At 40.0% G+C, this 16,538-nt stretch overlaps 1 protein-coding gene across 2 annotated transcripts in view; it reads right to left on the reverse strand.

The window, feature by feature from the left end:
• LOC124594853 (serine/threonine-protein kinase mTOR) overlaps nucleotides 1-16,538 on the reverse strand; it is a 264,014-nt gene that overhangs the window by 149,711 nt on the left and 97,765 nt on the right. For both annotated transcript variants that reach the window (XM_047133312.1, XM_047133311.1), the window contains exons 16-18: nucleotides 10,356-10,492; nucleotides 7,714-7,911; nucleotides 7,074-7,241 (exon numbers count right to left, since the gene is read on the reverse strand). In XM_047133312.1, the coding sequence (XP_046989268.1) occupies nucleotides 7,074-7,241; nucleotides 7,714-7,911; nucleotides 10,356-10,492 (503 nt within the window). The remainder of the gene's footprint in view (nucleotides 1-7,073; nucleotides 7,242-7,713; nucleotides 7,912-10,355; nucleotides 10,493-16,538) is intronic.

Raw genomic sequence — 16,538 nt, forward strand, 5'->3', positions numbered from 1 at the left:
TTGAAAACTAAAGCCTAGAGACTAAAACCCTGTGGACACATTTAGAGAGACTAAATGCTTAACTTCCTTGTAGGGCACATTACCTGAAGTCCCAAGAAAAATGCTGTAATACTGTTCACAATGATGCATATCCAAGACATGTACTGGAATCTTAAGCTCTTCAACAAAATTCTACAAGAACAATGGTTAGTGAAGTACCCAGAAACGCTTGATATGAAACCAACATGGACTCTTTGCATAAACAATGTAAGTTCCAAGGCAAAAAGTGCTCTCATGCGCACTGTGCCTTTGGTAAAAACTGGGGGCTCCAGGAGCAAGTACTGGGCACACAAATCTGTAATAAGACCTATGATCATTTATGGGACTACAGTAAATTGGAACAAAGCAGAACAAAAAGTGGCTTCTAAGAAGCCTGGGAAGCTGCAGAGACTTGCCAGCCTGGCCATAACACACAGATTTAACAGCACACCCACTACTGGGATGGAGATCATGCTGGACATGTCCCCTTTACATCTCTGGATTACAACAGAGGCAGTGGCACAGATATACAGATCACATACTGCAATCTTTTAGGATATCCATAATCCCACACTAATATAAAGAATGTGGTAAATACAGGAATGGCTGAGGAAATGCCAACTGACTATATGATAGTTTCCAACTGCTTCAATAAACATTTTAGTGAACATCTGAAAGTAGGGAGCAGTAGAAGACTGAAACACAATACCGTTCAGAGGACATGGCCTTGTTTATTGATGGATCAAAACCAGATGAAGGCACTAGATCCAGGTTACACAGAGCACAGTCTAGAGTAGAGAGTGCAATCACTTGAGGAAAGTTGGCCGTGGTATTCCGGGCGAAGATATTTGCAATCAAAGTGCACACAGGGGATTATCTATCCGTGTGCCACAAGGATCATGGCATCTACATTCATTCAGACAGCCAAGAAACTCTGAAATCTCTATCAGCCGGAGCAACCAGATCTTAGATCATTGCAGAATGCCACGAATCCCTTGTGAGGCTAGGGGAAAGTAACAAGATAAACCTGCTGTGGGTCACTCAGGAATTAGTGGTAATGAACAAGCTGATAGGAAGCCACGACAACTCCTTTTGTTGGACGAAAACCTGTTTTAACCATCACTAAGGTGATAGTAAAATCAAAAACTATGTAGCTAGGTCAGGAGAGCAGCATGCATTAAATTCCAGAAATGAAAACACTGCAAGCTAATGATGCCGAAACCACATTTTAAGAGATGTTCTGCAATCCTGGTCTTGAACAGGAGGCAAATTAAACTGATGGCAGGACTAATGATTGGCGATGGGAACTTCAGGAAACATCTACATAGAAAAAGAAGCCCTTAAGTGTAGACTAAGTGGTGCGGGGGATGAAACTACACTGCACTTTATCCCCTCGTGTCAAGCACTTGAAGCGAAAGGACACAAAATATCTGCTCCATTAAGTTCTGAAAAAATAGCGTCTAATAAAGACCAAGTAAAGGGCTTCCTACTACTCTGCATGGGTGCTGGCAGGCTTTATTAGAGTGACAGGGAAAGAAACTGCACAATAAATTCAGTTTTGGTGGAGGTAACATAGGGTTAAGAGCACTGTTGTTTTGTCTCCTTGAGTAAATCATATCACTTTATAACAGTGGTGGGCAAATGCTGCATGCAGCTCACGAGTGCACAGCGCTGCACGTGTGCTGCTCGCGTGCAATCGTCGACCGGGGCAGTGGCGACAGCCGGCAGGTTGCGGTAGTGTAGTACCAGGCTAAGCTGCAGACGTTGATGCGAAGCGACCACCACGTAGTATTTCAAGAACCGGAAAATGCTCAGTGAATCAAGGAAACGGAGAAGTGGAGATTTGCTATCTTTTAAAAAGGAATGAGAGAATCATTTTTTTTTTTTCTTTGTGCAAAAATGTGAAAATTCGAAATGTTTAATTGTCTGGCAGTATTCTCACTGGTCAGCGGAAGTTTAGTATTGAACGCCATTATAATAAATTTCACAAGGACGAGTACAATTTATTGTCACATTCTGAGCGGATGAGGAAATTGACTGAGCTTAAGAAGAGCGATCTGATGATACGAGATGAATGTGATGTAATTTGCTGTTGTCACGAGAGATCTGCGACTTTCTTTCGTCTTGTCTCTCATCTAACTGATTTAACATTTTATGGAGCACTGTTTTCAATTTTTCAGGACGACAACAATGATAGACCAGCAGTACGTGCAAGTTATAAGATTGCGCTTAACGTAGCGAGAGCTGGATAACCATTTGCTTAAGGTGAGTTTATAAAGGAGTGCATCAATGACGCTGCTGATTTACTTTGTCCACTGAATGCAAATCAGTTTTGAGCTATCACCCTTTCTCAGTGGACTGTAAGTCGTCGTATAAATGCCATGGCAGGTGACTTTTACCGTCAATTAAGGAGTGCAGTGCAGGAGTTTATTGCTTTTTCCATCGCACTTGATGAGTCCACCGCGCAATTAGTGATTTATGTCCGTGGCGTGGACACTGCTCTGCACATAACAGAGGATTTTTTAGATATGATATCTTTAAAAAGCACGACCACCAGTGCGGACATCCTAAAAGCCTGTCGATTCAGCTGGCTTCAACTGGGAACGTTTGGTGTCAGTGACAACAGACGGAGCACCTACAATGAAAGGGGAACAAATGGGATTTGTTGGACTACTAAGAAAAAAAGCTACAGCATAGAGAAGAACCATTGTACAGCATCCACTGCATTTTGCACCAAGAAGTACTCTGTGCAAAAGCAGCAAAACTGGGGGACGTCATGCAAATGGTTATTCGGGCAGTTAATTATTTGAGATCCCACGGGCTTACACATAGACAGTTTCACACATATTTAGCTGAAATTGGGGAAGAGTAAAGTGACATACCACACCACAGCGAAGGCCGCTGGTTTAGCTGCGGTAATGTACTCAAAAGATTTTTTGAGCTGAGAATACCAATAAATCAGTTTTTAAAGGACAAAGGAAGGTACGATCCCAAGTTAGAAGATCCAGAGTGGGTTGCCGACCTTGCATTTTTAGTGGACATTACCAGACACATGAATGCATTGAACACAAGTTTGCAAGGAGAAAATCACCTAATTTGTGAAATGGCTGGAAAGGTGCAAGCTTTCACTAACAAGCTTGAGCTGTGGGAACGACAGCTCTCATCAGGGAATGCAGTGCATTTCCCTACTCTGTCTACTGTGCAAGAATAGAATTGCAAAGTCTATGTTTCCGTACTTAGTGCAATAAAAGAGGAATTTCTCAAGCGATTTGGGGATATATCATATTTATCTCAAGCTTTTGAATGGTGCTCGAGACCATTTGCTATTTCTGTAGATAACATTCATCCCAATTTGCAAATGGAATTAATAGATCTACAGTGTAATTCTCGTCTGAGAGACAAGTTCCTTTTGGCAAGACGTGTAATAGACTTTTATCACGACTTTCCACAGCAAGAGTTTCCTCGTGAAGCCGCGAAGATAATGTCAATGTTTGGCTCGACATACGTTTGTGAGAGATTTTTTTTTTCTGTTATGAAAATTAGTAAGTCTTGGTTAAGATCAAACATCAGTGATAAAAATTTATGTAACTGTTTGCGTTTGTCTGTACGTAGAAATTTTGTTCCAGACATTAAACATATTGTAAACTCCACCTGCGATAATTAAATAAAACGTATCGTAGGTAATAGGTACTCTTTCAAACCATGATTTCTTTCAAGCACTCCTACTAACCTTATTCCTTCACTCAATAAAGCAAGCTAGGAAACAAAATGCATTACGGAGGAAGGAGCGAAGAGACGGTACGGTGGGGAGGGGAGAGAAGAGGGTGGCCAACTTACCCTTGTGTGCACGCAGAATACCTGTTAACTGCACACGAGCAAGTGCACCGCACATGTGCAGGATTCCTACCCGCCTCGTTAAAGAGTGTAACTGAAAAATCATTTACACTATATACATGTATTATTGTCAATCTTGTTTAGTCATTATATATCTACACGTAGAATTTCCACACTAGGTTTCAAGGCGGAAAGCTGTGTGGTTTTTAGCAAAATATTGTAGTTGATAATAAATATTGTGCTTTTCACACTTCTGAGAAGGTAGCAATGCCTGTGATTGCCCAGAATTAAAAGACAAAATACAGGCTGAATACTAAATAAGATACAAGTAATATAATTATTAAAACAATAGATAAATTATTTGATAGGATTCACCAACAAGGATAAAACTAGAATTCTCCTAGTTCAATTGGACAAAATGCCATACATTAATATGAAAAAATGTAGCTGTTGGTGAACACAAAAAAATTTTGCTTGTGATGCTGCAGAACGATAATCAGAGTAATGCAGAGTTTGAAGCTGAGTATGTAATACACGTACCCATAAATTACCATAATCCATTCATCATCATCATCTTCTTCTAAAAAAAAAATAAAAAATAAAAAAAAAAACACATGTGCAAAAGGCATTACTTGACTTTCTAAACTTCTTGAAAAATGAATTGCATTATAAAGGTTGTCCATAAAAGAATGTCCAAGCTATAAATTTTGATAGTATCAACTACAAGCTTTGTTGCAGCTGAATGGCAACCCCTGAGTGGTGTAAAGCATTTTGTGTTCTGCAGTTTGTTAAGAGCGAATCTGTCATTTCAGTTCAATGGGAGTTTCATTTAAAGTTTAACTAAGATTCCCTATGTGGTAGAAACATCCACTAATGGTACAGTCAATTCAAAATTACTGGATGGGCGTGTCAAGGGAAAAGCATAGGACAACCGAAAGTGTCTGAAGAGGATGTTGACTGTGTCAGAGCACCTTACCTTCATAGTCTTAAAACGTCTGTTCAGAAAGCGAGTCTTGAACTTCAGTTGTCAAAGACGACAGTACAGAAGGTTTTAAGAAAACGTTTACAGTTGGTAAAGTTTTAAAGCCAGATTACTATTGTGTACCTTACAGCATTACAAATGAAGTGTTGCAATAGGTGTTCAGTGATGATGCAACTTTTCATGTAAGTGGGAAAGTAAGAACTCACAATGTTCGTATCTGCAGTCAGAACATCCTCAAGAAGCTGGGCAATATCAAAGAGATTCCCCAAAATTAAATGTTTTCTGCACTTTGTCCTGATGTAAAGTGTACAGACAATTTTTTTTTTCACTGAAGCTACCATAACAGATGTGGCTTATATGGATACATGGCAAGACTGGCTCTTTACCCAATTAAAAGGTGAACCTAAAACTTTATTTGGAAATCAGATGGTACCCCTCCCCATTGGCATCTCTTTGTATGAGACTGGTTGAACACTGAAGTCTCTGATCACTGGATTTGTTGTAAAGGTCAATATGATGCAGCTCTTTTCTGCTGGCTGAAGGTGAACTTCACCTGACCTCACGTCATGCATTTTTTCCATTTAGGAGTTTTATAAATGATTGTGTCTACTTTCCGTCACTAACTAACAATTTTTCAGAGTTGGGACACAGAACTGAAGAGGCTATGGCTTCCTTTATTCTGGACTTGATAAAATAAAATTATCGTATGGCATTGTTGGCCGGGAGGCCCCATCCAGGGAAATTTGGTTGGTGAGTGCTAGTCTTATTGCAGATGATGCCACATTGGGCAACTTGCATGCCAGTGATGAGGATGAAATGATGATGAGGACAACACAACACCCAGTCCATGAGCTGAGAAAATCTATAAATAATAAATAAATAATTCTTTTGTCCAAGATAAAGGTACTGCATATAGCTTGTGATGAAGCAAGCTGGGATACTTTTACTTCCCCTCTTGTTTTATGATCTGCCTCCTTAACATTCATTTTTTCATTAATTACCATTAACATATGTGAGTATAATCTGCATTTTCATAAAAGAGAAAGGCTGGCCCTCAGTTTTAAAGAACAGAACACCAGATCTAATTTTGTGCTTAATTTTGTGTATGTAATTAATTTCCTGATTTATTTCAACTATTCCTAGTTACTATGTTTGTTATAGGGTGAAATCAATAATTGTTTTGTAACTTAAATTCTGTTGTTGACTTATAAACAAATATAAACTCTGTACTAATTATAAACATTTGGAAGACAAAACACTGGCATCTTTTAAGGATTTATTTGGCTCTATTCAAAATCATGTTAGCAAAGCCAGCCCTTAATTAATTCCAAAGTAATTACCAGTTTTGTCAAAAGCATTGTTTGCATAACTATATATGTTAATTTCATCATTTAAACAAATAATCCGGCCTAACCCTTGTAGTAGAAGAAACTGTTAAAAGGAATGAATTTTAATTTTTTGATGTATTCAGTTAATTTAACGAATGATGTTTTAATTGTAATTTCTGTAACTTAAACATCAAACAATGTATAGTTTCAGTACCTATTATTGCGATGATATATAAAGGTCCAATTTTTGATCCTGAGACAGTCAGTCCACAGCCAAGTATCAGACGAGGAACCCGTATTGGTTAGATCACCAGCAATGCATCAACTTAAATGTGAAATAAGTGTAACATTACCGTATTATGTGGCAAGAACTGTGAACTGTGTGGTTCAGTTTTTACTGTGCATAGATATTCAACAGTAAGCTATTGTAGCAGTAAGCTGACGTATGCCTGAAAACTATTAATGGGGCTTATCGAAAATTAAACAACAGTGGACTGGCCATATTAACTGCGTATATTGGGGAGTTGCGAACAGTGAAAGGAAATGAAAGTAAAGAATTGTAAAACACAACCTTGCACCTGTCGGCTACATTATTTGCAGCAGTCAGTGTTGCAATCTCCCCCCCCCCCCCCCCCCCTTTTTCAGCCAGTATCACCACAATGCAGTACATCGACACCGAAGATGATCAATGAAGAAATAAAGCAGGCGAACGTCATAAGCTTCTAATTTAGTTTTCCACTGTATCTTGAAGCATACTTTATTAAAAAACTCTGACGTTATTTCTGCAACTTTTAACATCCCACAGCAACTACAAAAATAGAACACCAAAAGTCAGCAATACTAAGAATTGGAAATATTGCCCTTTGCATAGTTTCTTTTAATTTTTTTTCATACAAAAGTAACATATTTACCTTCACTGTCACAGCCCTATCCTTGCTCACATCATGTGCAAGAACGCGAAGGATCTGAGGCATCAGCTGAGGAAGATAGATCTTGAATTCTGCTCCCAAAGCCACAGCTATATGTTCTGCCAATAAAATTAATGTTGTCTGCAAGGGACTGTTTATAGTCCAAAATTCCTGAAACATACACCACTTTCATCCATGTTTGTTGAATACCAACAGCAGAAAAAAATTGGTATGAGCAAACAATCACTTATAGCATATGGGAGGCATTGAAAACCACCTTCATCTTCTTTATCGAATTTCTGTTCTTGATGAACGCTGATACACAGTACACAGGACACACATGTATAAACTCACTCTCCCTCTCTCTCTCTCTCTCTCTCTCTCTCTCTCTCTCTCTTTCTCCCTCCTCTATCTTCTATCTATCTATCTTTCTCTGGGGATTGTGATCTAACTGTTGAGAGAAGTTGTCTTAGCAGCAGATGGGAACTGAATTTGTCTCCATACTAAATTTATTTTAAAAGGTATATAAATAAGAGATCTTGCCACACAGTAAAACATGGATTACAGTCAGTTGAATTTTAAAATTTATAACCAAATGTATCCCTTAAACATAAATACATTCCTTAAACCTGAACTTACATACCTTTATCAAGGTGAATATGTCATCAAGGTAATTTCTGATATGCTGTCTGACTATAGCTATCAGAACTGCCAATTGTTGGAATAAAAATTCACGGAAGTTGACATCGGCTGTCCGCACCACATTGAGAAAACTTGGCATTACTTGAGAAATGTATGGGACACATTTAATACCAAGTGATTTAAAGATAAATGTCACAGCCTGAAATATAACCATAAGGCTTATAAGTACTTGTAAGAAGAAAAATCCCAGTGGTTTGTCATGTTCTGCTAAACAGTTATTTCAAGTTACAGGTCCATTCATTATTCCCAAAATAAGATAATAGGACTATTACATTTATATATTTTTTGTTAGTAGCATAAAAATAAAGCAGTACACTAAGATATCGTTCTACTACACTGCTTAAGTGTGACAATGTCTAAGCAGTTTTTTTTTTGTGTGTGTGTGTGTGTGTGTGTGTGTGTGTGTGTGTAATGTTCAAGCGATGATGATAAATGTATTAAAATATGTTCAATTGGTGAGGTATATTTAAATATATTTGCTATGATATTATGTACTATGAAAAATGTAGCAGAGTCAATGACAGTACAATGAAGTAAAATACGAGGGCAGTTCAATAAGTAATGCATCACATTTTTTTTCTGAAACAGGGGTTGTTTTATTCAGCATTGAAATACACCAGGTTATTCCCCAATCTTTTAGCTACACAACACTATTTTTCAACGTAATCTCCATTCAATGCTACGACCTTACGCCACCTTGAAATGAGAGCCTGTATGCCTGCACGGTACCATTCCACTGGTCGATGTCGGAGCCAACGTCGTACTGCATCAATAACTTCTTCATCATCCCCGTAGTGCCTCCCACGGATTGCGTCCTTCATTGGGCCAAACATATGGAAATCCGACAGTGCGAGATCGGGGCTGTAGGGTGCATGAGGAAGAACAGTCCACTGAAGTTTTGTGAGCTCCTCTCGGGTGCGAAGACTTGTGTGAGGTCTTGCGTTGTCATGAAGAAGGAGAAGTTCGTTCAGATTTTTGAGCCTACGAACACGCTGAAGTCGTTTCTTCAATTTCTGAAGAGTAGCACAATACATTTCAGAGTTGATCGTTTGACCATGGGGAAGGACATCGAACAGGATAACCCCTTCAGCGTCCCAGAAGACTGTAACCATGACTTTACCGGCTGAGGGTATGGCTTTAAACTTTTTCTTGGTAGGGGAGTGGGTGTGGCGCCACTCCATTGATTGCCGTTTTGTTTCAGGTTCGAAGTGATGAACCCATGTTTCATCGCCTGTAACAATCTTTGACAAGAAATTGTCACCCTCAGCCACATGACAAGCAAGCAATTCCGCACAGATGGTTCTTCTTTGCTCTTTATGGTGGTCGGTTAGACAATGAGGGACCCAGCGGGAACAAACCTTTGAAACTGGTAAACAACTGTGACAGCACTACCAACAGAGATGTCAAGTTGAGCACTGAGTTGTTTGATGGTGATCCGTCGATCATCTCGAATGAGTGTGTTCGCACGCTCCGGCATTGCAGGAGTCACAGCTGTGCACGGCCGGCCCGCAGTCAGACAGTCAGACAGTCTTGCTTGACCTTGCGGTGATGATGACACACGCTTTGCCCAACGACTCACCATGCTTTTGTCCACTGCCAGATCACCGTAGACATTCTGCAAGTGCCTATGAATATCTGAGATGCCCTGGTTTTCCGCCAAAAGAAACTCAATCACTGCCCGTTGTTTGCAACGCACATCCGTTACAGACGCCATTTTAACAGCTCCGTACAGCGCTGCCACCTGTCGGAAGTCAATGAAACTATACGAGATGAAGCGGGAATGTTTGAAAATATTCCACAAGAAATTTCCGGTTTTTTTAACCAAAATTGGCCGAGAAAAAAAAATGTGTTGCATTACTTATTGAACTGCCCTCGCATTACAAATCTTATACTTCTGATAGATTTTTCTGCTAGTCACAATCTAAATATTACAAAAAGTGACAACAAGCTGCCAAAATTGAAACAAGTAACAGCAGAATGTACAGCAGCATACAGAATAAAATGTAATGCCTTCACACTTTCATAGCTGTATGAACCAAAGGGAAAAAGGATAAAGAAAAAAGTGTTAAAGTGGCACAAGTAGTAATAATATAACTTGAAATACTGTTACAGTGTATCACATAATTGGGTGAGGACTGACTAGGCAAAATCATTTATTTATTTGCTACTTGGACATTCTGATTTTTTCCAACAGAATGCAGTACTTGATGTACACGTTGTACCTGCAATACTGCACTGTGTACGTATATGAAATGAACACATTTTATATGAGTTCATGTGATTGCAGATTATTTATATTCCATGTTCATGTAAACAGTAACTGGTGAACATGTTTGGTTTTTACATAATAAATACAGACAATATCATTTTAATTTTTAACAGTATGACATCCAGCAATTTGAAAACAAATGCTGTCCTTATGGTCTTTACTCTGAAAGTACAAACAATCAAAAAGTTAGTTAGTGTAATTTCTTGACATAAACCAAGGCTAGGACAGTATTTAAAATATGGGTTAAGTGGTATACTTCACTGAACTGTTCGCATTACATACTAATTTAATGGCTTCATGGAAGACTGTCTTACCTGCACAACCATTGTGTGATGTTGCGACAGTGTTGGATCGCGTATAATCCTCATCAAAGTTGCTATAGCTATTGCTGGATAATACTCTTCTAGCGTTGAGGAACTCATATTCACCAACATTTCGCTAGTGGACAGGTCTGCGGTAACAAAGAAAAATACATATGAAGCTTGCTGTTCTGTTAATACAAAGAATTTTCTCATGGAGGTAATGACATTTAAGAAATTAAAACAAGAAAAATTATAAATGCATTTCATTACAATGACCATGGATGGTTTTTTTAAAAATAACAAACTATCACACTGAAATAAAAGAAAGCAGTCATTAACCAAAAACTTAAATTGGACATCACAATGATGTACTATAGCCTATTCACAAATGAAAGCAGTCTGCGCAGGTAGAAGTACGGATGGAGATTGCAGTGTTGCCGATTCCAAGTGGCATTTGCGGTATGCACATAGAGGGGTTTTGTGCTTGAAGAGAACATATATCCTGCAAATTATGGTTCTCACTTCTTTATGTAGAATGTGTCACTTACCACCATCATCAGCTAAGACAACATGCACCAAACGGAATAAAAAATCATTAAATAACTCGTACAACCATGTTTAAAGCTCACACCTGCTGTGATATTCACAACAGAGAGCCCACTGAACACTCACTGGCTGTCAGACAATGCATGATGTTGGGTGTGCAGAAAAGCATAAACTTTATTACCATCATTTGTGACTCCAGCTAATGGTCTAATTCAAGTTAACATGCCACTCTTCAGTTATGGCTTCACCCATAGATATAAAAGGGGACATAAAGTTTAATATGAAAAACCAACCACAGGCCACATTGTTTTTCTTTTTTTACTGAACTCTAAACATTTTTTCTTTTAGTGGGATACACACCCACACAGTACTTGGCCACACTTTCCCATCTACACAACCCCAGAATCAAAATAATTTAATATAAATTACAAAAAAGGTTACAGAAACCCTTATATCTCAATTAATCCAGGTGGTGCAACTGACATTATAGTCAGAGAGAAGAATGATTTCAGGTGCGCCGCAGGGGAGTGTCATAGGACCGTTGCTATTCACAATATACATGAATGACCTTGTGGATGACATCGGAAGTTCACTGAGGCTTTTTGCAGATGATGCTGTGGTGTATCGAGAGGTTGTAACAATGAAAAATTGTACTGAAATGCAGGAGGATCTGCAGCGAACTGACGCATGGTGCAGGGAATGGCAATTGAATCTCAATGTAGACAAGTGGAATGTGCTGCGAATACACAGAAAGATAGATCCCTTATCATTTAGCTACAACATAGCAGGTCAGCAACTGGAAGCAGTTAATTCCATAAATTATCTGGGAGTACGCATTAGGAGTGATTTAAAATGGAATGATCATATAAAGTTGATTGTCGGTAAAGCAAATGCCAGACTGAGATTTGGAAGAGTCCTAAGGAAATGTAATCCGAAAACAAAGGAAGTAGGTTTCAGTACGCTTGTTCACCCACTGCTTGAATACTGCTCAGCAGTGTGGGATCCGTACCAGATAGAGTTGATAGAAGAGATACAGAAGATCCAATGGAGAGCAGCGCGCTTCGTTACAGGATCATTTAATAATCGCGAAAGCATTACGGAGATGATAGATAAACTCCAGTGGAAGACTCTGCAGGAGAGACACTCAGTAGCTCGGCACGGGCTTTTGTTAAAGTTTCGACAACATACCTTCACCGAAGAGTCAAGCAGTATATTGCTCCCTCCTACATATATCTTGCGAAGAGACCATGAGGATAAAATCAGAGAGATTAGAGCCCACACAGAAGCATATCGACAATCCTTCTTTCCATGAACAATACGAGACTGGAATAGAAGGGAGAACTGATAGAGGTACTCAAGGTACCCTCCGCCACACGCCATCAGGTGGCTTGCGGAGTATGGATGTAGATGTAGATGTAGATAGTATTGAATAATTTGAACTGTCAAACACAAACAGAAGTTCACCCAGTAGCACTAATAATTACCACAGGTAAGGAAGCATAAAAATAGTTGGAACTTGTTTCCACACTACTTACTCAAATAATACTAATGATAAAATGCAATCAATCACCTATAGTTGACTGATGTATGGCACATAGAAACAGGCTACAAAAAGCAGTATTTACATTAGCTTTCAAGCTCTGCCTCTTTCTCTAGCAAAAGTACACCCATTCACAGACACCAACCAAACAGACACCCAGACATGTACACCCACATCCGCGGTGAAACTGACTGTTGATAACCAATTGCTGAGAGCAGTTGCCTGGGCAGATGGAGGTAGGAATGGGGTGTGGAAGACACATGAGGCAAGGAGGGGTAATGGAATAGTGTGAGGCAGGTTGTTCAACAGATAACTCAGCAGCTGCACAAAAACATGAAAGGGGCTGAGATGGTAGAGCACATAAGTGATAGGCAGAGAGGGGGTAGTGAGGGGAGGAAAGTAGAAGAAGGTGGAGATGAAGAGGGAGACAGGGAGGGAAGAGAGAATGGGGGAGGTGAAGAAAAGGGGGGGACTGTGGGAGGGATGGAGAGAGAATCAGTGGGGAGAGAGAAAGGGAGGGAGAGAGAAGAAGGAGATGGGGAGAGAGGGGGGAGGGAGGGAGGAGGAGAGAGGGGGGAAGGGAGAGAGATAGAGAATGTCTGCATGGGGGAAGCGGCAGGAGAGGTGGTGAGAGAAGCCGTTACATGGTCTGGATGGAGAGGGAGTGGTGTGGACGGAAGAGAGAAGGGAAAAGTTAATGTTAGGTAGCAGGTGTGCAATCCATGGTCTAGGACTAGTGTCCCTGACTACTTATCAAAACTTCCTGGGTCCTGGGCTCAAATCTCACCACTGCTTAAATTTTGAATAAAAAATCATCAGCAACAGTAGCCTATGTCATCCAGTATAAGAAGTCAATCTCATTCTGCCAACTGCACTGTCAAAGAGAGTGGACAAGTGGACAGAGGTTCAGGGCACTCTCTTGTCCTTGAAGTGGGAAAGTGCCCATAAAATGTGGAAGAACCAGCAATGATCATCAGGATGTAGAAGGGAAAGGAAAATATTGCCTTAAAGACACATAATGTATATCCACAGGACACATGGCCTGTAACTGAAGAAGTGTCATGATGATCTCTCCATTGGCAAAAGATTCCAGATTTGTCTGTCATTTGGGTCTCTGGGAGGGGATTGCCAAGTAGAAGGTGACCATGAGAAAAAGACTGAGTAACTACCGAAATGGTAACATTCTACAGATCTGGATGGGAAATGTTAGAAGTTTGAAAACAGTAGGGTAGGAAGAAAATCTGAAAGGGAAATGCCAAGACTCAGTCTAGATGTAGGGGGTTCAGAGAAGTGAAGCGGAAAGAAGACAAGGATTTCTGGTCAGATTAGTATAGGGTAATATCAGCAGCAGCAGAAAACAATACAACAGGAGTAGGATTCATTATGAATAGGAAAGTGGGGCGGAGAATGATTTACTTTGAACAACTCAGTGATAGAGTTGTTCTCAACAGAATCAACAGCAAACCAGAACTGACAACAATAGTTCAGATATACAAGCTGAATCTGCAATCACAAGATGATGAGATACAGAAGTTATTTGAGGATAATGAACGGATAATTCAGTATGTGAAGGGAGATGAAAATCTAATAGTCATGGGGGACTGGAATGCAGTTGTAGAGGAAAGAATAGAAGAAATGTTTATGGGAGGATATGGGCTTAGTAGTAGAAATGAGAGAGGAGGAAGACTTCTTGAGTTCTGCAACACATTTGAGATAGTAATAGTGAATAGTCTGTTAAAGAATCACAAGAGTAGTAGTTATATTTGGAAAAAGTCAGAAGATGTGGGAAAATGCTTGAAGTTTTCTGAGGCTATAAATGAATAGCTCAGTTGGCAGTTCAGCTGAAAAGGAATGGACATCTTTACAAAGAGCAATCACAGAAATTGGAAAGAAAAGTGTATTTACAAGGAAGGTACACTATTTGATCAAAAGTATCCAGACACTCCCAAAAACATATGTTTTTCATATTAGGTGCATTGTGCTGCCACCTACTGCCAGGTGCTCCATATCAGTGACATCAGCAGTCATTAAACATCATGAGAGAACAGAATGGGGCGCTCTACGGAACTCAAGGACTTCGAACGTGGTCAGGTGATTGGGTATCACTTGTGTCACACGTCTGTACATGAGATTTCCACACTCCTAAACATTCCTAGGTCCACTGTTTCCAATGTGATGGTGAAGTGGAAACATGAAGGGACACGTAGAGCACAAAAGCGTACAGGCTAACTGTGTCTGTTGACTGACAGAGAGTGCCGACAGTTGAAGAGGGTCTTAATGAGTAATAGGCTGACATCTATCCAGACCATCACACAGGAATTCCAAACTGCATCAGGATCCACTACAAGTACTATGACAGTTAGGCGGGAGGTGAGAAAACTTGGGTTTCATGATCAAGCGGCTGCTCATAAGCTACACATCACACCAGTAAAAACACCTTGCTTGGTGTAAGGAGCATAAACAGTGGACGATTAACATGGGATAAATGTTATGTGGGGTGACAAATCACGGTATACAATGTAGTGAACCAATGGCAGGTTGTGGGTGTGGCAAATGCCTGGTGAACGTCATCTGCCAGCATGTGTAGTGCCAACAGTAAAATTCGGAGGCGGTGGTGTTATGAGGCAGTCATGCTTTTCAAGGAGGGAGCCTGCACCCCTTGTTGTTTTGTGTGGCACTACCATAGCACAGGCCTACATTCATGTTTTAAGCACCTTCTTGCTTCTCACTGTTGAAGAGCAATTCGGGGATGGTGATTGCATCTTTCGACACGATCAAGCACCTGTTCATAATGCACGGCCTGTGGTGAAGTGGTTACATGACAGTAACATCCCTGTAATGGACTGGCCTGCACAGAGTCCTGACCTGAATCCTACAGAACACCTATGGGATGTTTCGGAACACCAGCTTCGTGCCAGGCCTCACCGACTGACATCGATACCTCTCCTCAGTGCAGCACTCCATGAAGATTGGGATGCCATTCTCCAAGAAACCTTCCAGCACCTGATTGAACATACGCCTGCGAGAGTAAAAGCTGTCATCAAGGCTAAGGGTGGGCCAACACCATATTGAATTCCAGCATTACCAATGGAGGACACCAGGAACTTGTAAGTCATTTTCATCCAGGTGTCCGGATACTTTTGATCACACAGTGTAACTGCAAATAAACTATGGATAATAGAAGAAATACTTCAGTTGATCAAAGAAAGAAGGAAGTACAAAAATGTTGAGGGACATTTAGGAATACGGAAATACAACTCACATTGGAATGAAATAAATAGGAAGTGCAGGGAAGCTGCACGAAAAATGTGATGAAATCGAAACCTAAATGATTGTCAGAAGGACTGGCTCAGCATATAAAAAACTCAAGGCAACCTGTGGTGAAATTAAAAGCAAGGATGGTAACACTAACAGTGCAATAGGAATTCCACTGTTAAATGGATAGGTGAGAGCAGACAGGTGGAAAGAGGACGCTGAAGGCCTCTATGAGGGGGGGAGCTCATCTGATGACGTGATAGAGGAAGAAACAAGACTCAACAGGGAAGAGTTAGGGGATCCAGTATTAGCATCAGAATTTAAAGGAGCTTTGGATGACTTAAGATCAAACAAGGCAAAAGGGATACACAACATTCCACCAGAATTTCTAAAATCAAGAATGTGTGAAACTGGAGAGATACCATCAGGCTTTTGGAGAAACATCATCCGCATAATGTTAAAGATAGCAAGATCTCACAAGTGGGAGAATCATCACTCAATCAGTTTACCATTTGCTGACAAGAGCAATACGCAGAAGAATACAATAGAAAACTGAGGACCTTTTAGATGACAATCACTCTGGTTTTAGGAAAGGTAAATGCACCAGAGAAACAGTTCTCACATTGCGCTTAGTAACAAAAGCAAAACTGAAGAAAAATCAAGATACATTCACATGATTTGTTGACCTGGAAAAAGCATTTGACAATGTAAAATGGTGCAAGACATTCGAAATTCTAGGAAAAATAGGATTAAGCTAGAGGGAAAGATGGATAATATACAGTATGTACAAGAACCAAGAGGGAACAATAAGACTGGAAGACCAAGAATGATGCGCTTGGTTTAAAATGTGTGTA

This window comes from Schistocerca americana, chromosome 2 (genome assembly GCF_021461395.2).
Source record: "Schistocerca americana isolate TAMUIC-IGC-003095 chromosome 2, iqSchAmer2.1, whole genome shotgun sequence".
In the NCBI taxonomy this organism is placed as follows: Eukaryota; Metazoa; Arthropoda; class Insecta; order Orthoptera; family Acrididae; genus Schistocerca; species Schistocerca americana.